General features: G+C 40.6%; 1 protein-coding gene across 1 annotated transcript; it reads left to right on the top strand.

Moving 5' to 3' along the window:
- Nucleotides 1-1,719: 1,719 nt before the first annotated feature.
- Nucleotides 1,720-21,220, top strand: LOC149846537 (ARM repeat superfamily protein). The gene is made up of 8 exons (XM_089996393.1): nt 1,720-1,914; nt 3,746-4,114; nt 17,439-17,722; nt 18,638-18,766; nt 20,096-20,218; nt 20,319-20,426; nt 20,555-20,733; nt 20,935-21,220. Exons 1-8 carry the CDS (start codon nt 1,767-1,769, stop codon nt 21,056-21,058), a joined length of 1,464 nt encoding a protein of 487 aa, XP_089852519.1. The 5' UTR covers nt 1,720-1,766; the 3' UTR covers nt 21,059-21,220.
- Nucleotides 21,221-22,428: the final 1,208 nt, after the last annotated feature.

The raw sequence follows: 22,428 nt of genomic DNA, 5'->3' as shown, positions 1-22,428 counted from the left end.
CAAATTTTGGTGGAGCGCCTCACTATGCCTCAACGCTTTTCACAACACTGGTTGTGACACATTCAAAATCTAAATTTATGTTAGCCCACATATCTCTATCATGTTGTTGAGTTGGTCACTATCTACATGACCCAACCAGGATCTGACTCTCTCTGATATGCTTCTGGTGGTATTTCAGTCTCTTGAAACTAGCCAGGGATTGTCCTTAGGCTGCTGATCCAGATACTTTCACAACTCATGTTTTGAAGCTTCATGGATGCCATACACCGTAGTTACAACTACCATGTCTTCTTGACAATCTGTTATGACTGCCATTAGTTGGTCAGAGCTGAATACAAATTTCACTTTAACAGAGCTATCATTCCACACACAAATAATCTTATTGTTCGCCTCCGAGCCAAAATTTTCAGACATGCTAAAACCAGGAAATTCCTTACAAATCTGGGACATTTTATCTCTCGTGATCATTATTCTCTAGTTGAGCAACATGTCTAGAAGCGTGGCCAGATCCTTCTCTCTACTTGACAGGGACTTGGTCTGCATCTACAGACAAGCCAAGAGCCTGCTCGATGATCATCAGAGCATCCGGTGGTACATATATACTCTACCGTCTTCATCTCTTCTTGGTGGGAATTAACAGAGGGTACCCTTCCGTCTGGAACCCCTTCTCCTTCCACCTACAAGACCTTGAAAGAGTTTCTTTTCATCCGAGGGCATGTTTCCTTGCCCTTTCTTCGTTGTCTGCAGGAAACTTTGACCTCGATACACCCTCCACTGGTCACTACATCTTCTTTCATCGATGATGTAGAAATGGATCCTGGTTTTGTCACTATGAGTAGAAATAGGGCTGTCTAACAAGTCGGGTATGACCTGATTCCATCCTGGATCAGATTCGATAGGACCCATGTCCAGGTTTAATGAAATAGGTCTAAATTATTTAATCGGGTCAGACAAGCAGGATCCCAGTCATACATTAACCCCGGAGTCCGACCAGAGTTTCAGTTATTTTTCATTTAAAAAGAAAACAAATGTAAGACTAAGATTTGCTAGCTGGGGCTTGGTTACGCTATCTAGATGCAGACTAAAATGTTCCCAACATCAATTTCTCTACGTAGATGGGCCGATCCATTCAGATTTCGAACCAGATCTGATTTGCAGGTGTCGGTACCTGGCCGGGGTCAGAGTCCAACTTGACCTGGCTTTGGACAGGTCCAACAAACAAGGTAGTCAGACCAGAACCAAGTAAAAAGCACCACTTCTGGATCTTAGGGTCCGACTGGTCTGGTTTATAAACATCCAAACTAGACGTAGGTTCTTAGTTAAATGGGCCTACTTCAGTGGATCGGGTTTGGTCAGGTAAAACCTGAACCATTGACACCCCTTATTATTAAATCCAAAGCTGCCCTTGAAATTTTGTACAACTATAGTTGGAATCCAACTAAGTTTTCTAATCTCTGATCAGAATCCGAATCCGAATCCGAATCCGTCTCCTAATCCAATCAGGTCACACCCGATTATATTGGATTCGGTCATGCCTACATCCGAACTAAATCCGACCCGTTTACATCCTTGGGACCGAACATGGAATAAGCTACTCAAACCTTCAAAAGTGGCAGAACAAAAATGCAGGACTTGCTTTTTGAAGTCTCCACATAGTTCTGCAATCATTTCCCCATCACCAAATCATGGTACATAAACGGATCACCAAGACCAACATTGGAGGATTTGAAAAGTAGAATCGAAGATCGGAGAAAGGGTGGAGAACGATGGGTTCGTCGTCTAAGAATATCCGGATATCTCAGGAAGGCTTCGATGCTTTGGTGATGGAGAACATAAATGATCTGGGGATGGATCCAACAGAAGCGTTGGAGGACGCCATCCACACTCTCAAGCTACAAGGAGTCGATCTCTCGGGTATCTTCTCATCATGCCACCTTTTCATTCCTTTATTGCCTTAGATTACACAACCCCAGTTGAAAAAAAAAGAAAGAAATTCGCATTAGACGAGCGCCCACCTGCAGTTTTGATCATAACTTTGATTGGTCTTGTTCATTGATCGTATTTGTCAAGTGGGTACTCGTTATTCCATCTTGAAGCGTTGTTTTTGTGGAGATCAACACTGATAGGCAGTGATTACAAAGTGGGTATTTCTAATTTTGGTAGGATAATGGGATATTTGCATGAATGAAATGCTAATGCCGGCAAAAAACTTCCTTCAAGCTTTTCACCACTATGTCCTCCTTTGGTGGCATCATTAACAAAATGCACATTATGGTGGACAAGTTAATAGGTGCTTTTATGCACATTGTTTTTTTTCCTGGAGCTCATTCACCAAAAAAGACGGTAGAAATATTCAATTGTCGTCATGAATCGTTGAGGAATGCTGTTAAGCACACATTTGGTTTATTAAAAGCTCGTTTTCCTTTGCTTAAAACACCTCAATGATACAAGTACGAAAAACAAGTAAATATTTTGCTTGCAGCGTGCGTGCTTCACTATTTTATTCTGGAGCTAAACCCAAATGCTGATTAGTTTGAACCATACAAGTAGCAGAAATTTAAGTCGTCTTCCCGATGAAGAAACTGAAGCCAACCGAGTGAGGAAGCAACAAAGTTCTTCATCTACAAATTGCAATCATGCTTTAAAGAGATTATCGCGTCTTACAGTTATTTAATTTCTAAGAAAAACGCTTTTAAGAAACTAAGGTTGTAATGCTAAGATTATGGATGTTAAATTTCTATAATTGTTTGAGTTTGTATGACTCTTTAATTTGAACACTATTGATGTTAAATTTCTATGGTTGTATGTAATGCTTGGACTAAGTATGTGTTATGGTTGTAATGCTAAGATTATGGATGCTTACTATTTTGTTGCAAAGAATGAACTTGCTACAAATCTACTGCTGCTAGAAATGATCTTGGCAGGCTTGATAGGCTATGCAGTCTTTTTTCAAATGATCAGGCTTGTGTATAAAATACGAGTACAGGTTTTTTTCAGATCACCTCAGGAATATCTTTAACCTGTGTGTGTATGGGGGACAGACCACTCTTTTCTATTCAGTTCCACTGTGTACAGTTTGAAGACCATTTTAGTAACATTACATGGATAACCTATTGTTGCAAATGTGCTTATGCAAAACCAAAACTCTGATCATGTTATAGGACTAGTTTATTATTTTTTTGCTAATTGATTTGCACTTGAAGACTTTTAAATGTTGCAGCATGTACTTTGTAATGAGTTGGTAGAGGATCCAATAAGCTTGGGTTCTCAGTTTTGCAAAGTGTTTCTTCTTGAAATGGCTCTGTTTTGCTTTCTTGTTTTCTTGCTTTTTTTTCTTGGTTCTTTGCTTCCTCTTTGGTGGATCTTTGTTTATACATATGTTTTTCAAAGATTTACAATCAAAACATGTTGATAATTTTGCAGGAGAGAGAAAGCTTCCAACCTTATTTTTCTTATTACACACAAACAAGCAAAAAAATTTCTCATACATTTTGAGACTGCTTTTCTCATGCTACAAAAACAAGCGAAAATTTTCATTTGGAAAACTTATCATATCAAAACTTCTCATAGGCAAAATTTTCTTTTCCTATGAGATTTTTTCTTGCTTCCAAACGTGCCCTTGGTGTTTAATTTGCAACCATGTAGATGGTTTCTAGTTCCATATGAGTTGATGCTGTATTTTCTCTTCATGATCAAGAAAATGTGATGATTGTTTCAGTAAATGGTCTCTTTATTTTAAACACAGAAATTATAACAGGCGTTCCTGGAGTTTCAAGTGCCAAAGAAAATCCTGTCATTCTGACATTGGATGCATTGAAAGCTTTGAACATCAAAGCACCAAACTCCCCACTGCAAGATAACACATCGAAAGCAAGCTCTGGTGAATTTGGGTTGGATGGTGTCCAAAATGGTAGCATTGATACTGGGAGAATGGCTGAACTTCTGGATAGTCTTTATGGTTTATGCTCAGTTGATGGATCAGAAAATGCTCCTATTGCTACAAGGAATGGTGGGGTGGAGCTTGTAACCTCCATCTGTACTGTTTTGTCTCGTCATGGTCATGAAGAAAAAGCACTTATTTTGGCACTTAAGACATTGGCTACCCTTCTACATGGTATTCTATAATAAGTTCATACTTCATAGTGGTTCCCTTGATTAATGTTCTGTTTAGTCTGTCTCCTTCAGTGTGGGTTGTTTTGCCGTTTTCTATCAGCAAGTATATACTATTTTGTATCAACAAGTGTGATGAACCAATTCTCATGAATTTCTATCCTGATTTCATTTGAAGCCATTGTATGCATCAATCATCGTGGCACTTAAAAAATATTCATTGGGCAGGATGGCTATATTGACACAGCGTTAGTTGTTTTGAGATTTACTTTATCAATTGTTTTTCTCATTTAGGTGTGGTGAGTCTCTTCATTATCAACTTCCTCTTGCTTCTACACCAGGCACATGGTTGTTTTCAGGTGTAGAGCAAGAGGGGCAATTACCTGATTATGTTTTCAGATGGTGTGAATTTTGATCTGTATTTTTTTTTTGGTTGTGACCAACCCCATTGGCACTAAGCAGTGGAAGATCTAACTCGTTGCTTTGGAAATTTTTCACAATTTGATTGCTAATGGGGAGATTTTATAGAGAGTGATGCAGCGAGGAGATCGGAGTTCCAATGCAACTTAACTTGTTTATTGAAGGTAACGAATTACAATGAAAAAATAATGAAAAGGAAGGAAATGGAAATAATGGCTGCAGGGGAAACAAAGGCTGACAGCAAAACAGAAATCAGAAACAATAAAAGGAAAAACAAAAGCTAAACTCCAATCTTCTGCACCCCACGTAACCCTAAGGCCGGGCACTTATAGGCTGCATAACGGATATGGATCTCGGGTCCAGTCCTGGACCCGAGGTTGAATTGGTGCTGCTGACATGCTGGATCACCCATGCGTTGGAATGCTGTCGACGTGCGGCGTGCTTCAAACCTTCGCTCGCTTGGCATAAGTGCGCAGGGGCACGTCCTCGCGTCGTGGTGCCAGACTCATGATCGGATCCATCACCTGGGTCCGATCGTCCATCCCATTGGTGCCGGGTTCCCTGGCCATGCCTGGGTCATGCGGTATGGATCCGGGTCGGTCCTGCTCTGCATCATTCTCTCCTGGTTGGGAAGAAGTCGGCTCTGACGACTTGTTGTCACCACAGTAAGCATATAGATCAGACACATTGAAGATAGACGAAATGTGTCAATCTTCGGGCAGTTCAAGGAAGTAGGCATTCAGACCCAATCGCCGGAGGATCTTAAAAGGGTCATACTTCTTAGGACTCAACTTGTCATAAGTACCCACTGGGAAACGCTCAAGACGCAGGTAAGCTCATACTAACTGACCAACTTGAAACTGGACATCACGACGTCCTTGGTCCACAAAAGCTTTATAAGCTTCGTAACTTTCAACAAGTTTGGCTCGGACTTGTAATGTGAATATCACACATATATTCAACGATATCAAATGCGTCTGGGGCTGGGTCTTGGAGACTAGATACAGGTGCTAGATCTACTACATGGGTTGGTGAGCGCCTATAAACCACTTGAAAAGGAGACTTGCCCGTGGATCGGTTGATGGAACTATTGTAGGCGAACTCGGCTTGCAGCAAGACTAGGTCCCATGTTTTGACATTTTCCCCAACTAGACTCCTCAGTAGGTTCCCTAAGGTGCGGTTTACGACTTTGGTTTGGCCATCGGTTTGCGAGTGGTATGCACTGCTGAACTGGATCTTGGTTTTCAATAAGGCCCATAATGATTTCCAAAAATGGCTCATAAAACGAGTGTCACGATCTGAAGTGATCATGTGAGGTAATCCATGAAAGCAGGCCACGTCCTTAAAGTAGTACGAGGCTACTAATGAGGCGTCAGTGGTTCGCTTACACGGGACAAAAATAGCCATTTTGGAAAATTGGTCAACCACAACTAAGATGGAATCAAAATGACGCGAGGTTCGGGGAAGACCCACAATAAAATCCATGGAAATGTGTGTTAAAATATTATGTCTCTTTTAACTGTAAACTGAAATACCCATCAAGGGTATTTCAGTCCTTTTACTCAATAGGTGTCAGCCACCCTAATGGGCTAACATTTTTACTTTTTCTTTTTTTATTTACTTTTGCCTTTTACACCTTTTTCTTTTTACACTTTTTTTTTTTACTGTTGTGAAAGGGACAACTCCATATAGCTGTTGGAGCTGCCCCAACAGTCACAAATGTGACCGTTGGGTGCAGCTTCAATAGTCATATTGAGCTGCACCATGTGGCTTCTTTTTGCATTATAAATAGGCCTTAGTGGCCCTTGTAAACATATCCTTTTTTTGTGAGTGCATATGCAATAACAATGCTTTTGTAAAGCCCCTCTTGGGAACTTATGAATTGAAGTTCATTTTGTTTCATGCTTTTGTGCATGTGTATCCGCCTTCGTGCACTTGTGAGTGTTCTCCTTTGTGCCTTTGTGCACTATTTGTATTTCTTGTATTGTGGTGTTACACACAATCTCTTTTTTGTAGAGATTTTCACATGGTATCAAAGCAAGGTTGTTTGGAGAAAGAAATTGGTGTGATTCTTCTCAATATCAAGTGCCTCGAAAAACGTGCCTTCAACTTTTTGGTGATTGGAGTGGAGACTCTTCTTCATTCAATATTTTAAAAGATTACTACAACAAGAAAGATTTAAAATCTTATTGTGGTACGTATTCTTTTTTTTCTTCTTTCCTCTCTAATGGGTGAGAAAGACTCCCATTTTTCTCTTGGTTTCAAGCTAAATGACTCAAATTATCACGTGTGGGCCGAAAATATGGAAGCTCACATCAAAGGGAAAGGGCTTTGAGGTTACATTCAAGGCTCGATTCCGGAACCAGAGCCTAAAATTACTTTGGTTAAAGAAGGGGAAATCAAAATCCTTGAGGGAGATGAAAGAACTAATGCTCTTGAGGAATATAGTAGGAAACATGAGGAATGAGAAATGAAGAATTTCAAGATCTTGTCTTGAATTTTCTCTTCCGTTGAGACAAGGATTAATGCCAACATTATAAAGTTTAAAAAGGCTTCTCAAGCGTGGGAGTATATTGAGAAGATATATACTTCTAGGGACTTGTCCCATAAGTATTATCTTCAAAAGAGAGCGTTAACTCTTGTTCAAGGTGATATGTCTATAAGAGAGTATTTTGCGGAACTCTCTTCAATTTGGGATGAGCTTGCCATGCTTGAACGCAAGTGGAGTGGAGAAGCCATAGAGCTTCGTTATAAGCAATTAGAAGAAGACTGATTCTTCAATTTTTTGAATGGGCTAAGGCCCGAGTTTGAGCAAATAAGATCTTTTCTCCTATCTTCTTTTACCTCTCCCTCTCTTGAAGATGTCTTAACTAAATTAAGTGGAGAGGAAACCTGTATGGGCATTAGCAAGCAAAATCCTAGTGTGCTTGCAATGTCCACAAATCAAGAAGAATGTGATGGTGTTAATGCCGTTTGTAGACCCGGTAACAATTTAAGAACATATAGACCTCCTTATTTTAAGAATCAAAATCAAGGTAATCAAGGAGGAAGAAGAGATTATAGCAAAATCTCTTGTCACTTTTGCAAAGAACCGGGTCATATCAAACCGGTTTGCCCAAAATGGAAGAAACTTCTAGCATTGGCAACTACATCTCAACCATCCAAAGAGGAATCTTCAAAAGAAGCTCTATCTCTCAATCAAATTGTGGAGGCTCTTCAACCTCTTCTAAAGGGAGCTGTTTCCGGTGCCACCGTATCCACCTCTTCTCCTCCAGGTAAAACTTCTTGGCTCTTAGATTCGGGTGCATCCTTTCATATGACCCCAAACATTTCATCTCTTTCCGAGTATTCTAAAAATGTGTCACCTTCTTTTGTTTCGACCGCGGATGGTACTTCTCTCGAAATTAAGGGAATTGGAAATTTTAAAACCCAAAACTTCTTTATTCCAAAAATTAGACTTATACCAAAATTAAATTTAAACTTGCTTTCCGTTTCTCAACTCATGGACCTTGGGTGTAACATTAAATTCTCATCTAATAAATGTTTAATACAGGATCACCGGTCCGGGAGATTGATTGGGGAAGGCTTTAGGAAAGGAGACTTGTACTATGTGGACTTTCTTCAAATTCCTAAAAACACCTTTTGTAATGTGACCCAACATAAAGACATAAATGTTTGGCACAAGAGACTTGGTCATCCCAACATTACCAAGTTATCCTATCTACATTTTGTTAAAGATCTTTGTAAAAATACTTTCTCTTGTAATGATTGTATTCTTAGAAAAATGAAAAGTATACTTTTTGAACCAAAAACTATGTTTAGTACTAAACCTTTTGAAATTATTCACTCAGATGTTTGGGGACCGGCACCTGTCATATCCAAAGGTGGTTTTGCTTACTATGTGATTTTTGTGGATGATTTCTCACGATATTGTTGGATATATTTTCTCAAACATAAGCATGAAGTTTTTTCATGTTTTAAAACGTATCATATGATGATTAAAATCAATTTAATAGAAATTTAAAGATATTTAGGACCGATTCCGGAGGTGAATATCTCTCTAATGAGTTTAAGAAATATCTTGAGGATTGTGGCATTGTCCATCAAAGATCATGTCCTAAGACCCCACAACAAAATGGTTTGGCCGAAAGAAAGCATAGGCATATCATTGAAACCACTAGAACCCTTCTCATTTCCCAAAATATTCTTAAAATTTTTTGGGTCGAAGCGGCTCTTGCTTCCGTTTATCTTATCAACCGACTTCCATCAAAAAATTTAGATAAATTTTCTCTCTTTGAGATTCTATATGAAAAAGAACCCGATTATAATAGGTTGAGAGTTTTTGGTTGTAAGTGCTTTGTTCTTACCGATAAAAATGATAAACTCTTACCAAAAGCCATTCCTTGTGCTTTCCTTGGCTATTCGGAAACTCAAAAAGGATTTCGATGTTATGACTCTAAGAATGATAAATTATATGTTTCAAGGAATGTAACTTTTTTAGAAAATGATAGTGGTTTTAAAAAAAATGAATCTCATTTAGAAAATGCCGATTACTCCTTTCTTTTTGACCTTTTATCTAAGGATGATGATATCTCTAGTGATGATGAATCAACATATAATAGTGAAAATGAAATGGTTGTGATCAACAATAACTCTAACCCTTCTACCCCTCAAGAAGAAAATGTATCTAGAGAACCCATCACTTATTTGCATAGAGATAAAAGCACATTTAGGAGTGCTATTGAACTATATAGTGAACCTAGTGAGACTATTTCCACTCATGATTCTCATCCTAGGAGAACTGAAAGAACCAGAAGGACTCCTTCTAGATTCGTATCTTTTGATTCTTTCTCTCCTAAATATCGAGCTTGTTTGAGTGTCATTCACTCTTATTTTGAACCAAAAATTTTTGGAGAAGCCAAATAATATACTGAATGGAGAGAAGCCATGGAGAGTGAACTCAAAGCTCTTAAGAAAGCTAACACTTGGGAATTTCAATCTCTTCCCAATGGCAAGAAAACTATAGGATGTCGATGAGTGTTCAAGGTCAAGACTAAGAGTGATGGTTCTCTTGAAAGGTATAAGGCTCGTCTTGTAGCTAAAGGGTACAATCAAGAATATGAGATTGACTATGAAGAGACATTTGCTCCAGTAGCTCGTATGGTTACTGTCAGATGTTTTATCACCATTGCTTCAATTCGAAAATGGAATATTTATCAAATGGATGTCAAAAATATTTTTTTAAATGGAGATCTTAATGAAGAAGTTTACATGGATGCTCCACCTGGTATAGAAATCCCTAAAAATAAAGTTTTTCGTCTTCGTAAAGATCTTTATGGACTGAAACAATCACCCAAGGCTTGGCACGATAGGTTTAACAATGTAATGACTGAAAATGGTTTCACTTCATGCTATACTGACACTGCATTGTTTGTTAAGAAATCTGATGCAGGGATTGTTATATTATTGTTATATGTTGATATGTTAATAACAGGTGATGATATCAAAGGAATCAAGAGCATTAAATCTATTTTGACTTCAAGATTTGAAATGTCAGACTTAGGATTTCTGACATATCTTTTGGGAATTGAGGTTGCCTATTCTCAGAGAGGCTATTTTTTGTCTCAAACTAAACTTGCTTGTGAGATTCTTGATAGATCAGGAATCACAAATGACAAGGTCTGCGTGCGAAACTCCTGAAATAGTAGGTTCAAAGATGAAGATTGATGATGGGATTCTCTTAAAAGATCCCACACCTTACCGGCATCTGGTTGGATCCCTAACGTATCTCAGCATTACCAGGCCTGATATTTCTCATGCAGTACATGTTGCTAGTCAATTTCAACATGCACCTACTACAGTCCATATGAGCGTCATCCTTCGCATCATTAGATACATAAAGGGTACACTAAACAAGGGAGTATTTCTATCTTCTATGTCTGAATTAAGTTTAATTGCTTATACTGACTCTGATTGGGGAGGTGACACAAATAACCGTCACTCCACCACTGGTTTCTGTATTTTTTTAGGTGAATCATTAATTTCTTGGAGATACAAGAAGCAGCAAAAAGTATCGCTTTCATCCACCGAAGCTGAGTATAGAGTCATGGCATCTACTACCATGGAGATTGTTTGGATTCGCAACTTGTTGGAAGATATGAATATTCAAGTTCAAGGGCCCACAAAATTATGTTGTGATAATAAAAGTGCAATCTACATTGCCAAAAATCACACATTTCATAAGCGCACGAAGCATATCGAGATGGACTGCCACTATGTTCGTGAAGAATATTTAAGATAAACCATTGACCTTCCTTATGTTACATCAGAATATCAACTGACAGACTTCTTCACCAAGGCGTTGTGTTCTCCAAGATTTAACTTCCTTCTTGGCAAACTTTCGGTCGTGACACCCTAAGTTTGAGGGGGAGTGTTAAAATATTATGTCTCTTTTAACTGTAAACTGAAATACCCATCAGGGGTATTTAAGTCTTTTTACTCAATAGGTGTCAGCCACCCTAATGGGCTAACATTTTTACTTTTTCTTTTTTTATTTACTTTTGCCTTTTACACCTTTTTCTTTTTACACTTTTTTTCTTTTTGACTGTTGTGAAAGGGACAACTCCATGTAGCTGTTGGAGCTGCCCCAACAGTCACAAATGTGACCGTTGGGTGCAGCTCCGACAGTCATATTGAGCTGCACCCTGTGGCTTCTTTTTGCATTATAAATAGGCCATATGCAATAACAATGCTTTTGTAAAGCCCCTCTTGGGAACTTATGAATTCAAGTTCATTTTGTTTCATGCTTTTGTGCATGTGTATCCGTGCCTTTGTGCACTTGTGAGTGTTCTCCTTTGTGCCTTTGTGCACTCTTTGTATTTCTTGTATTGTGGTGTTACACACAATCTCTTTTTGTAGAGATTTTCACAATGTGTTCCCAAGGCCTCCCGGGGATGGGCAAAGGAGTATACAAACTACTATTCTGACGTCGACCCTTGGACACTTGACATACTCGACAACCTTGGACAAACTTAACATTTTTGCGCATTTTGGGCCAAAAGTATCGTTCATCTAACAGTGCAAACGTCTTAGCTTGTCCAAAATGCCCAGCTAGTCCCTCCTCATGCAACTCAAAAATCAATTGTAGTCTAAGAGAGAACGCAGGCACACATAACTTATTACCTCGAAAGAGGTAGCCGTTATGGATAGTAAATCGTGGGTCTGCCGTGCTGGTAGAGGAGAGGCACCCTTCCCAGACCTGCTGAAAATCAGGGTCTGTCGGGTACAACTCCTTGCACTACTCAAATCCAATGACCTGCACGGACATAGTCATTAAAAGACTATTTTTCCTGCTAAGTGCGTCAGGTACCTTGTTCAGAGTACCTGATTGATAGCGAATCGCAAAAGTGTACTCTTGCAAGAAGCTGACCCACTTGGCGTGCCTCGCACTCAACTTCTTCTGACTGTTTAGATACTTTAACGCCTCATGATCCGTGTACAAGACGAACTCCTTATAAATGAGATAGTGCCTCCAATAACGAAGGGCTTGTACAACGACATAAAACTCGACATCATAAGTAGAATATTGGCATCTCGATTGAGTCAGCTTTTCACTAAAGAATGCAATAGGCTTGCGATTCTGACTCAGGACAACACCAATTCTCACTTTAGAGGCGTTGCACTCAACCTCAAAAACTGATCTAAAATCAGAAAGGGCTAGGACGGGGGCACTAGTCATTTTCTCTTTGATGAGTGTGAAAGCTTTGCCCGCGGCTGAAGTCCAATGAAAACTAGTACCCTTTAGACATTCTGTGATAGGGGTCATGAGGGTACTAAAGTTTTTCACAAAACGACGGTAGAAAGTGGTTACCCTGTGGAAACTACGGATCTCTCCTATAGTCCATGGGGTAGGCCATTCTGCAATCGCACGGACTTTGGCGGGATCCGCTTTAACTCTATCAGGCGACACAATAAAACCCAAAAATACCACACTTAACGTCAGAAACTCGCACTTTTTGGCATTAACATACAACTTCTCCTTCCTTAAAATCTCTAAGACTTGACGCAAATGATTCAAATGATCAGACAACGAAGAACTATAAACCAAAATATCATCAAAATAGACCGACAAACCGTCCTATACAAAGACGCAACACTTGGGTCATCATGTTCATGAAAGTACTCGGGGCATTTGATAACCCAAATGGCATGACTAACCACTCATACAACCCATCACGTGTCTTGAATGTCGTCTTTCACTCATCCCCCTCTCGGATACGAATTTGGTGGTACCCATTTTTTAAATCAATTTTGGAAAAAATAGAGGCACCGACCAACATATCAAACATGTCATCCAACCGAGGAATGGGGAAACGGTACTTGACAGTGATGCGATTGATCGCTCTACTGTCGACACACATGCGCATGGACCCATCTTTCTTAGGAGTGAGAAGGGCGGGCACTGCCCAAGGGCTCACACTCACGAATAAACCCCTTTTGCAGTAACTCTTAAACTTGCCTCAACAACTCAGCATGCTCAGATGGATTCATGTGATACGCGGGTAGGTTAGGTAGACTCGACCTTGGGACAAAATCGATGGCATGCTGCTCCATCCTCATCGAAGGTAGGCCATCGGGAAGGTCGTCTGGCATAATATCGTGAAACTCCTTGACAAGGGGCGCGATGTCCGCGTGAACAGGTAACGACGTACTCAAAGAAGGTTTGGCCACCAGGGCATAACAATAATTGTCCTCCTTGCAATGGCTCAAGAAAGTCCGGTATGATAGGCCCGCGAGCCGGGGAACTCGCTTGAGCTTATCCACAGTAGGAAAATCGGTCTTCTTGATAGGGAGGAGGATTATTTTATGCCCCTTAAAAATAAATGAGTATGTGTTCCTACGACCATCGTGGATGGTCTTGCGATCAAACTGCCAAAGACGTCCCAAAAGGATATGATAAGCACTCATAGGGGCTACATCACACCACACCTCATCGTGGTAATGCTCTCCCATAGAGAACCGAACTAGACAACGCTGGGTAATGGGGACCTCGTTCCCTCTTTTGAACCACGCCATCTTGTATGGTTGGGCCAATTTTTTCGTTTTCAGATTCGGAGTGGACACGACACTTTCGGAAACCATGTTCTAACAAGCCCCAGTGTCGATGATAACATCACACGCATGACCCTCACAATTGCATCTGGTTCTAAAGCTGTTATTTTGCAGCCATTTTGCAGGGATCGACTCTCGGGGTGCGGTCAGGACATGATGAATGGACAACAAATTCTCGACGTTACCGTCGAACTCTACGACTTCGCCTTCATGCCCCCCCTCAACCGAGGACTCGCCCTCACTCTCACTATCTGACGCTGACTCGACGATACCCTCTTTTAGATGGGCGTTCTTATTCATGGTGGGACACTTTGAGGCCACGTGCCCTAACTCTTGACACCTAAAACAACGGATGGTTGACTCACTGGGCTTGGTCTTGGACCGGGTATGGTAGGATGGTCCGGACTGGTCAGGCTTGTGGGGATCTACTTTTTGGGTAATCTTTGAGTTTTCCTTCTTTGGGAAACTCGACTTGGGCCGACTGGACGGGTCACTCCGGGAAGCTCTATAGTCCTGCCTCCTTTTCAACTTTTCCTCCACATTCATGGCATAAATGCTGGCTTGATCCAATGACTCGACTGTGACACAACTGAAATCATCAGAAATATACCTTGTGACATGCTGACGGGCGGTCTCCTCGATCTGCACTCGCAGGGATAGACGATGGAACTCAGCAGTGTATTCCGCCACGGTACGGGTGCCTTGACGCAGGGTCAGGTACTCCTTGCAGGCTCTCTCGGCATGGTCTGAAGGCACGAACTTGGACTGCATCAACCTCTGCATCTCTTCCCATGTCTGCACACGCTCTTGCCCCTATCGTTTTCTCGACCTTTGCGGTCAACCCACCATGTTTGAGCTAGGCCGCTCAATCGAGTGGACGCTAGAGAGACACGACGATGCTCAGCCACAGTGTGGTTGTCGAAGAAAAACTACACGGCGTAGGCCCAGTCGAAGAACTGCTCAGCGTCGAATCGTCCCGCGAACTCTGGAAGGTCTAGCTTCACCCCGTAGGTGGAGGGGTGCTCTGGCGCTCTTTGTTGACGAGGTTCTACCATTCCTGCAGGGTGCTCGTTCCAGAAGGCTTCATCGTCCATCATGGCAGCGTTATTTTTGTCACAATACTGCTCGACTAGAGGCTGGTGTTGGAGAACTCCCAGGACGTGTGGTCAGTGCTCAGGCCACACCGGTCCCTGCTGAATCTACCTCGGTCTGGCCCGCCCGTGAGTGGGATCCATATGCGGTCGGCGTTGAGGCACCGATATAACAGGAGGTACTACTAAAGGTGGAAGGGCTGGTCAGTTTATGGGTTCTAGGTTGGTGGGAATGGGACAACATGGGTTCGGGTTATGGGTTGGGTCAGGGTAGAGGTAGTGTGTGGAGTAGGGTACCAAGTTCTGGATCAGGGACATGTTAACGGATTGGGTCTGGTATGGGTATTGGGTTTGGTTGGTGTAATACTAGGATGATTCATCCGATTGGATTTGGATCGGGTCAAGTCCTAAATTATTCGTCGGACCCAGAATGGGATAGGTAGGATCAGGGATCGAGTTGTTGTGCGAAAAGGCCTAGTTAGAACTCAATCCTTGATCCATAACAGGATGGGTCTGGTTTTGACCCGACTCAAATTCAAACTGAAGCTCCGTCCAGGTTCGATATAGGTTTGGGTCAGTATTGGATCTATTTTTGGGCTCAAGACTAGGGGGTTGGGTTTGATTCGGGGTAAACCGCGAATCGAACCCAACTGGGTAGGTTGGGTATGGGGTTTCAAGACTCGGACCTGCTCCTTGGGACCCAAAGGATGGTCCTCGAGATTCGGGTCTGGGTCTCGCTGTCACAAACTCCGGTCCGGACCCTCTCGGATTCGGACCCATCCACAGGGATCCCCCTGCTCACGGGTGTGCTGCCACAGGGCCTCCACGCACAGGCTCAGGAGGGAAGGGGAGTTCCTTCCCAGGTCGGGCTGACAAACCCGGGCCTGCAGCAGGGTCTAGCGTGATGCTGGGGTCCTGCAGACCAGGCCCGGCCTGCGACACAGCCACCGTGGCTCGAGGCCAGGGCTGTAGCGCACCCGAAACGTGGGGGGGTCCTGTCGTGATCCCCTGGTTCGGCTGGAAGGTACCGGTTGTGTGATTCATAGCTGCTACCGATTCTGGATGGAGAGAGGGTACCAGATGCAAAATGGTGGCACAGACAGAATGAGGGTGCACCGGCTGGATTGATTCCGCGAGTATTGCATTCACACGATCGGCTGCGCCGTCATCCAGCTCCGCTCCCGTTCTTTGCATTGACATCGCGCGTTGCCCCACCAGCAACTCATGGGCGACAATCCGGCCTTTGATCCCGTCCATACGTTTTGACATGCCAGTTACGTCTTTGCTTACGCATAGCAGATTTTCTTGGATCTTGGTCATCATGTCTATCATCCGCATCATCGGGTCCTCGTTGTCGGTTTCGTCTCGCTCTTTCTCGCTCGTAGGATCGTTCATCGCTTCTTGCGCCATGTCGTTGACCAAGGAGGAGGGCGGTGCTCTGATACCACTTTGATGCAGCGAGGAGATCAGAGTTCCAATGCAACTTAACTTGTTTATTGAAGGTAATGAATTACAATGAAAAATTAATGAAAAGGAAGGGAATGGAAATAATGGCTGCAGGGGAAACAAAGGCTGACAGCAAAACAGAAATCAGAAACAATAAAAGGAAAAACAAAAGCTAAACTCCAATCTTCTACACCCCACGTAACCCTAAGGCTGGGCAATTATAGGCTGCATAACAGATCTGGATCTCGGGTCCAGCCCTAGACCCGAGGTTGAATCGGTGCTGCTGACATGCTGGATCACCCATGCGTTGGAATGCTGTCGACGTGCGGTGTGCTTCATACCTTCGCTCGCCTGGCATAAGTGCGCAGGGGCACGTCCCCACATCATGGTGCCGGACTCGTGATCGGATCCATCACCTGGGTCCGATCGTCCATCCCATTGGTGCCGGGTTCCCTGGCCGTGCCTGGGTCATGCGGTATGGATCCGGGTCGGTCCTGCTCTGCATCATAGAGTCATAGTATTGTACTTTCTGTAGTCAACCTTAGCATGTCCTCCTTTAAGTCCTGTGGGAGGCTTGCTGCTGTTACCCTGTCATTGAGGTTGTTCTTTTCTCTTTGTTTCTTGATCCCTACATTGTCTTGATATTAAACTGATTTTTTTCACTTCCTTGAAGTCAAAATTTTGTTAGCATAAGGAGGAAGTATCTGTACATGTCTCATAAATGAAAGCTGTACATGACATAGAAGCTTCTGCTGTGGTGCATCATCACTTATATACCTTTTATTGTAAAAAGTTGTTGATTCAAGCATTCTGTTGAACCAACCCTACTGTTAATACCTTGTTAATAAAAAGACAGCACATGGTTACATATCTGGTCTCCATCTGCAAGATTATCTCTCTGACCTCAAAATATCATTTTGTATGACCACATAATTATTTGATTGGCAACTTTTTACTTAGTGAGATCATGCTTCTTTCTGTCAAGAATCTTCTCCAGGTGAACCATCATGTAATGCCGTTTGTCATTTCCATATGCACTATGTCATCCAACTGGCACTACTACTTTTAGTGCTACAATACCTAAATCAAACATTTTTGCTCTTCCTGATTGTGCGCTATTATGTTTTGGTGTTTATTGCTGTTCAGCTACAACATAGGTTGTTGTCCAAGATTATAGCTTCCTCTGCTAAATGCATGTATAAATGAATGGGCATTTGAACTGTGTTTCAAATTCTAGAATGATGTTATCTTTCTTCTCAGATGTTCAAAGCGCAGAGACATTTAGAGAAAGTGGTGGACCGAAGACTCTTATGGGCATCCTGAATCAATATGAACATAACATCGACATCTTGGCTAATGGATTTTTAGTTGTAGCTGCAGCTGCAAGTGGTAATGAGGTTCTCAAGGAATCATTCATGGAATTGAAAATAGATGAACTTCTTGTTCAACTTATTGCAAGAAAAAAGGAAATAAGCATCCAAAGTCTCTTTGATGCAACACGGGTCTTGTTGACACCTGATGATAATCGTGTTTTGGCTTCTCAAGTAAGCGTTAGATGCATAATGAAGTGTCTAATCTTATTCTTAATGCTTTTGATTTCTATTTCCTAGATTTTTCTCCTTTTTCTTCTTTTAAAAATTTTGATGATTAAATATTGTTCTTTGGTCTTGATAAGAGGCAAGTATTGAACATAACTTTGAAATATTTAATCCATGTCAATGGACTAACTTAATCTGTCAAGCTAGTTGCTTCTAGAAATATTTCATTTTACCAACCATCGTATTTAGTGAGGACGAGGTCTTCTGTACCATGTGCGTGGTGTTCTCTGACACACTGGAGTCTAGTATTCTTGGATGAGGTTGTTTTCACATAGATGGTAGATACACTGGTCCAACATGCTGCATGTCCATCAACTTTGGTTGAATTAGAAATATTGTCCTTGGAATTTACTTATCAAGAAAAATCTTGTGGTAATCTAAAATTTTGTTTCCAAAGTACCAGAAAAATCATGATGCTTTTCAAAAAGAATGAATACGAAAGAAATAAAGAAAATGGAAAGTAAAATCACATTTAAAGCACTATATTAAAAGAGGTGATACATAAAAAATTCTCATGTTTTATAACTGTCTTGTGAACTAATCATGACAAAATCACAATAAATTTGATATATAGGTCAGTTGTATGATGTTTCTGGAGTGATAGTGTTTCCTATTTGTATATCCATGTTTTTTTTTGTTACATCAAAGTTCATCTTATTTATGAATGGCTGCTTGTCATGTATCAAGTGATGTTTCTTTCGTAAAGATAGACTACCTTCATTCACAAGGACTTCTGTCTTCCTCCTGCTTGAATTATCATAATTACTGCCAATGAATGACAAGCATTACAATAATGAGTGCATCTGTCTTGTGGTTTTGATAAACAAATTTCTGATTAATTGATAAATCATTGTTAAACAGGTCTTTGGCTATGCTCGAAGGTTTGCTAAAATTGGAATGGCTGGAATTCTTGTAGATGCTCTTCGTCATGGACTCAATTCCTCTTGCTTAGTTTCTGCATCTGCTTCTTTGAAAGCAGTTGCAGTCAATGTAAGAGGAACCTATGCTTATTCTATCATGGTTCTTTATTTATAACTAATGTCATCTTTAACATCATTAATCATAATACTCACTGCCTTCTTGATATGTTGCTAGTGATCAACATAACAAGTTAGAAGCATAAATTGCTTTGGACCACTTTGTCGCCATGTATTGCCATCTTTGGATGTGATTGGGTTAGTATGCTGATAATAGCAGGATCATGTGATAATTGAAGAAGTGACACACATAATCAAACTTTATTATGTTCAAAGATCCATCCATTTAGTAATTAATGGGGTCATCTATGTAATTTGTCTCATTTTCTTTACATTTTCCTTCTTTTAGTATAATATAAATGTAACCTATGTTTCACTTTCTTAATGATGATGATGACGATCATGGATGATCATGCTAATAATAATAATAATAATAATAATATAATAATAAGAAGAAGAAGAAGAAGAAGAAAACTAGCTTACATGACATGCATCTGGGGTGAACTGTTATACCCTTTACTACATCAGTTTAAGTTGCTTCTCAGATGAAGGCCACTTTTGTAGTATTTCAAATAGGAATTATTTACATGACATTTCATTTGCCCTTGCTTTATCTGTATCAGCTTTCTAATCTGTTCAACATTTGCCATGTAGACTGTGTTTAGTCATGTAAAACATACTTCCTTGGAGAATGTGTTGGGTTGGATATTATATGAGGTGACAACAAGTACAGAGCACTAAAATTTCTAGAGGTACATGGTGATTAATTATGCCCTGGTGCCCTCAGTTAACTTCTTGAAAATTTCTAGAGGTTACTTACTCAGGACAGATTGAAGCACAAGGGTTGGCAGTTGGTGAACAGTTGTGGTTTATGCCATCAAGAAGAGAAGGATGCTGACCACCTTTTCCTGTAGAGTGGTTCAAACTGTTTGGAAGAAGGTGGTCTCCTATTTTGCACATTGGAGAAGACCAAGTGGAACTGTGGGGGATGCCCTTTGTTCGTGGGGTAAAAGTGGGTTTAAGGACAAGAAACTTCAGATTGTCCTTCGTTTGCGAACTATGACCTATATTTGCGAACATAGCCTTCTATTTAAGGCTGTCCTTCATTTGTATAACTTTGTATAACCTGTGATCACATAACCATTGCATAGGCTAAGGCTTCTTGATGATGATGATGATGATATGCACATCGCCAACCATGTGCACAAACAGATGGAAGCAGCCACAAGTTCATGAATGTGAATAATAGCATACGTGACACTGACAGATTAGTTTGCAACATGGCCCTTCATCCTGGTGAGCTTATATACTTTTGCCTTTTTGCATTTCATTGTTGTTACAGGATGAGATTTGCAGGATGATTGCTGACGATGGTGGCATAGATGTGGTTCTCCAGTGTATCAGTGACAGCTGTGTGCGAAATAACAAGTCTGCTGCTAAAGCTCTCTGCTCCTTGTTGGCTAAGGTTTCAAGTTTCATTCAAATTGGAATTTTTTGGTCTTACATTTTCATTAGATTTGTATGTGATTCCTTGAATGGCCTAATTTTTTGCCACTCCATCTAAGTTGGCAGGCAGTGACGCAAACAAAAATGTCATTGTTGAGAAGCAGGGGCTAAGTAAACTGATTCAACTTTCTTCAACATTTGCCGAAGATCCTACTGTCCTACAAGAGGTAGGTGGAGAATGAAAACTCTTCATCAAAAACAGTTGAGATTGAGAATAAATTGTTTCAAAATTTGAGAAACTGGAGATTAGCAAATTGATGAATTCTTGGTAATCCTTGTCATGTGAAAACTGCAGATCATGTCAACCATCTGTGTTCTTTCACTAAGGTCCCCTGAGAATGCAGCCAGTGCAATGGAAGCAGGTGCTGGTGATCTTGCAATGGAAGCAATGACGAAGTTTCCTACAGCCAGCCAGATGCAGAAACAAGCATGTCTGATGATTCGCAATCTTTCTGTCCGCAATCCTGAAAACAGGCATGTGCAAACTTTCTGGCAGTGGCAGTCATTTACAGGACGAAAATAAACTAATGTTAAGTTTTTGAACAAAAATAAACTTTCTTCTATTTAAATTTTTCCTGACAATACTGATTTACAGAAAAATATTTAATCTATAAAGTGTACAAACATGATTTTTATCATATAAATTGAGTTTTTACTGGAATTTTGTATGTGTAGGGCTACCTTCCTAAATAATGGCATGGAAAAGATCATACGGCAGGCCAAACACAATCATGAGAGCTGCGAAGATGCTGCTAGTGATGCATTGAGAGATCTGGGACTTGACGACTATAAATCTTGAACTTACGGCTTTTGATCAAGAATGTCTTGTATTACCGTTTTGTTTGTTAGCTTGGTGTTGTTACTTCAGCCCATTTAGCAAAAGAGAAGGAAAAATTAAGCCAGTTCTCTTTTGATCACCATGAGAACAAATTTTATCTAGAAGATGAAATTCTTATTGTTGAAATCCTTCATCTTTTTATTTCTAAGGATGTATATTTCTGTTAGACTCATTTTAAAGAAATGCTTTTATGCTGCAGTTCAAAACCTACAGCAGGCATCCATCACCCCCACGGTGAAGCTGTGTGTTCTCGTTAGGGTGCATTTGATTGCTTGTCCAAGTTTGGACATAACAGAACAATTGTACTATGTCCAGCATTTGTTTTGACTGGACAAGAAGTTGTGTCCCTTGTGTTCGGCATTTGATTTTTATGTTGTGCGGAAAGCTTGGACACATGGATAATGGGTTGGATAACTTTGTTTTAGATTGTATGACTCAATATACCCCATCATATGAGTGTTTTAACATGTTTAATATGGATTTTAGGCCCTAGATATGGATCTCTTATTGAATCAAAATGTTGGGGTAATTTGAGAAAAAAATAAGAATTTGTATTTTTTATATACAAATGCAAAAAGCATAAATAAATCATAAAAACCTTAAAATGTAAGAAAATAAATCATAAATAAACAAAAAAACTCTAAACTACAAGAAAAATAAATCATAAAATCAACAAAATCATAAATAAATCATAAAATTAAATATAAAAGCCTTTACTCAAACTCTAATCAAAGAAAAATAACCTAATCAAACTAACTATAAGAATCCCTCGTTTAAAAAAATTGATTCAAAGCTCTAATCGTAGAAAATCAAAGAAAAATAACCTTAATCAAATTAAATATCAAAAGCTGCCTTAATTAAAAATATTATTCAAAGAACTACTTAAAGATATTTGATTTATAGTCCTAATAAGAGAGAGGAATGAAGAAGATAGAGAAAGAGAGGGTAGACACCCCCTACGTTTCTTTTTCTTTTTTTTTTTGTGTTCCGGTCCCTGTTCCCAGCAGAACAGGAGTGGAACGGCACCATTCCACGTCTGCCGCATTCACTGTTTCATGGGCACGGCATCCAGCGGGGCACACCATCAAACACGACCTTAGTGGGCAGAGGAGACCTCAAGGGTTTTATCAACTTGAGCATTGCCAATGTAAGGTTAGTGATGGAGGGATGTTCCCTTGGCCTAGCTAAAAATAACCTCTTCCAAAAAAGCCAGGTATACAAACTGGGTCCCAAAACTGGCCTGCTATGTTGGCGGCCTGGACTTTGGTCCACTTCTTTTTAATTTTGGAACCTAAAACCGATCCCCCAGCCTGGGCCAAGTATTTGTCACC

This window comes from Nuphar pumila, chromosome 2, assembly GCF_984573655.1.
Source record: "Nuphar pumila chromosome 2, dmNupPumi1.hap1.1, whole genome shotgun sequence".
Classification (NCBI taxonomy): Eukaryota; Viridiplantae; Streptophyta; class Magnoliopsida; order Nymphaeales; family Nymphaeaceae; genus Nuphar; species Nuphar pumila.
Note: the sequence above shows the minus strand (reverse complement) of the source record. Positions and strands in the feature narration are given on the sequence as shown.